Below are 2,883 nucleotides of genomic sequence, written 5' to 3'. Positions count from 1 at the left end.
TCAGGATGAAAATGAGCAAGAAGATGCCTCAGGTATGGACAGCATTGGTCACTTAACTGACAATACACTGATGCAAGAGTCTGGAAAAATGATATTCTTAATGGCCCTGCTAGAGAGACTTCAAGATGAAGGACATCAAACTCTGGTGTTTTCCCAATCGAGACAAATTCTCAACATCATTGAGCGTCTCTTAAAGAACAAGCACTTTAAGACATTGCGAATTGATGGTACAATTACTCATCTTTGGGAACGAGAAAAAAGAATTCAGTTATTCCAGCAAAATAAAGAATACTCAGTTTTTCTACTTACCACTCAAGTAGGCGGCGTTGGCCTAACATTAACTGCAGCAACTAGAGTTGTCATTTTTGACCCTAGCTGGAACCCTGCAACTGATGCACAAGCTGTGGATAGAGTTTATCGAATTGGACAAAAAGAGAATGTTGTAGTTTATCGGCTAATCACTTGTGGAACTGTAGAAGAAAAGATATATAGAAGACAGGTTTTCAAGGACTCATTGATCAGACAAACTACTGGTGATAAGAAGAACCCATTCCGATATTTCACCAAACAAGAGTTAAAAGAGCTCTTCACAGTTGGGGATCTGCAGAACTCTGCAACCCAGATGCAGCTTCAGTGTCTGCATGCTGCTCAGCGGAGATCTGATGAGAAACTAGATGAGCATATTGCCTACCTATACTCGCTGGGCATAGCAGGAATCTCAGACCATGATTTGATGTTCACCCGTGATCTGTCTGTTAAAGAAGACCTTGACATGATAGAAGACTCTCAGTACATTCAACAGAGAGTTCAGAAAGCTCAATTCCTTGTTGAATCTGAGTCTCAAAATACAATGGAAAGACAAAGAACTGGAAGTGAGGAGATCTGGCTCAAAGCACAGGAATTTCCTTCTCAACAGAAGAAGAAATTAAACAAACCGAAGCTTCAGCCTTCACACCTTCTGACTAATCCTACCCAGGTAGAGGCTATCAGTTCTCAAATGGCCAGTATAAGTATTTATGATCAGTCTACAGAGAGTGAGCCTCAAGAGCACTTGGAGGCACATGATGTCACTTCGCTGCAAGGTGATCAGCACCACTTCGAGAGTACATCTGATGCTGGCCCTGTAGCTTCTTTACCCCAAGAGGCTGAAAGTATAGGAGTTTGGACTGATTCTTTATTGAGCCCTGCAAAAGGTTGTGCAGCTGAAAATGAAACTGTGCATACAATGGGATTACAAGCATCACCTGGGCAAGAGGCTGTGTCAGAGAACCTGGGAAGTTCTCATTACTTACCTAGACAATCCAGCAAGGCTGATCTTGAGCCAAATTTCGATCTACAGGATAGTGTGGTTCACCAAAGTCCCACAGCAAATGAAAATCAAAACCTAGAATCAGATGTACCCATGATAGAAATATCTGATGACTTGTCAGCATCCCCGAGTGCACTTCAGGGTGCTCAAGCAATAGAGGCCCAGTTGGAGTTGAAAGAGGACCCTCTAGAATTACCACCACAGTATGCATGTGATTTCAACCTTTTCCTGGAAGACTCTGCAGACACTAAACAAAATCTCTCCAGCAAGTTTTTGGAACATGTTGAGAAAGAAAATAGCTTGCAAAGCCCTGCAGCTAACTCCGAGGAAGAGTCAGCACATAATCTCAGTTTGGATTCTTCTAATAAGAGTGATGAAGAATCAAAAGTGATTAGTGTGAAAACCAAAAACAAAGCTAGAAGGATCCTTTCAGATGATGAAGATGAAGAAGATGCTTTTAAAGGTACTTCCACAAATTCATTTAGCATCTCTCCCTTTCCATTCTCATCTGTGAAACAGTTTGATGCTTCAACTCCCCAACATGACAGCAATCCATCTCGAAGGTTCTTTTCACCTAAAGTACCTGATGATGTGAATACATCTTTACATTCTAGGAGGTCTCTGGCTTCTAGAAGGTCTCTGATCAATGTGGTTTTAGATGATGTGGAAGATATGGAGGAAAGACTTGATAACAGCAGTGAGGAGGAGAATGAGCCAGGGCTTTCAGAAGAGAGCAATGAAGAAGACTTAGCCTGCACAGAAGAGCAGCCTTCTGGGGCAACACTGGCTTTAGCAAACAAGCCCAGCAGCCTGACTGTGTCTGAGCCTACTTCTCCAGCCCCACAAAGCTCTCCCTGTGCCCCTGAACCTTCTTCAGGTGACCCTTTGCTTGATCCTTCTCAAGATCCATCAGTGGAGGTTGCTAATGACTATGAGAGTCTTGTAGCTCGTGGGAAAGAACTGAAAGAGTGTGGGAAGATACAGGAAGCTCTCAACTGCTTAGTTAAAGCACTTGATATAAAAAGTGCAGATCCTGAGGTCATGCTCATGACTTTAAGTTTGTATAAGCAACTTAACATTTGAGAACTTTATAGCCTATTTCTTATGTCTAAAATGAAACTGAATATAAATGTTTTGTTCTTCCCTTGATTATTTCATTTTTTCCCCTTTAGGATACTTTGCAAACTTTCAGAAGTATTACTTTTAATTGATATTGCCTAAAGTTCTTGTGAAGCTATTCTGGTTATTTTTACTCTGAAAAGGACCATCTTATCTGTTTGCTCAGTTATGAAAATTAAAGTGACTCTTTTCAAGTGTTTTTGATTCATTTTCTTTCAAAGGTGGTAGGCACATGTATGCAGAAACTCTTTAGTTCCACCAAGCTTGTCATTCAGCGTTCCAAATCTAAGATGTCCTGAATAATGTGTTTGCACTTCCAGCTTAGCTGCAGATAGTACCTGCCTTTGGCACTTGTAGCTTGCCCTGGAGTCACTCTTCCAACAAGTCATTCTTACCCTTGACTGCTTTTCTTCAAACCAGTTATGCTGTGGGTTTTTTTCTTTTGTTTTTTTGCT

At 41.2% G+C, this 2,883-nt stretch overlaps 1 protein-coding gene across 1 annotated transcript in view; it reads left to right on the top strand.

Moving 5' to 3' along the window:
* The window catches only part of ERCC6L (ERCC excision repair 6 like, spindle assembly checkpoint helicase), a gene marked incomplete at its 3' end in the record, with an annotated part of 12,364 nt that extends 9,972 nt beyond the window's left edge, over positions 1 to 2,392 (top strand). Inside the window, exon 2 of the mRNA XM_080909797.1 lies at positions 1 to 2,392. This exon is cut by the window's left edge and continues 1,236 nt beyond it. Within this exon, the coding sequence (XP_080765923.1) occupies positions 1 to 2,392 (2,392 nt within the window).
* Between the last annotated feature and the right edge of the window lie 491 nt (positions 2,393 to 2,883).

This window comes from Micromys minutus (genome assembly GCF_963924665.1).
Source record: "Micromys minutus genome assembly, chromosome: X".
NCBI classification, from domain to species: domain Eukaryota; kingdom Metazoa; phylum Chordata; class Mammalia; order Rodentia; family Muridae; genus Micromys; species Micromys minutus.
Note: the sequence above shows the minus strand (reverse complement) of the source record. Positions and strands in the feature narration are given on the sequence as shown.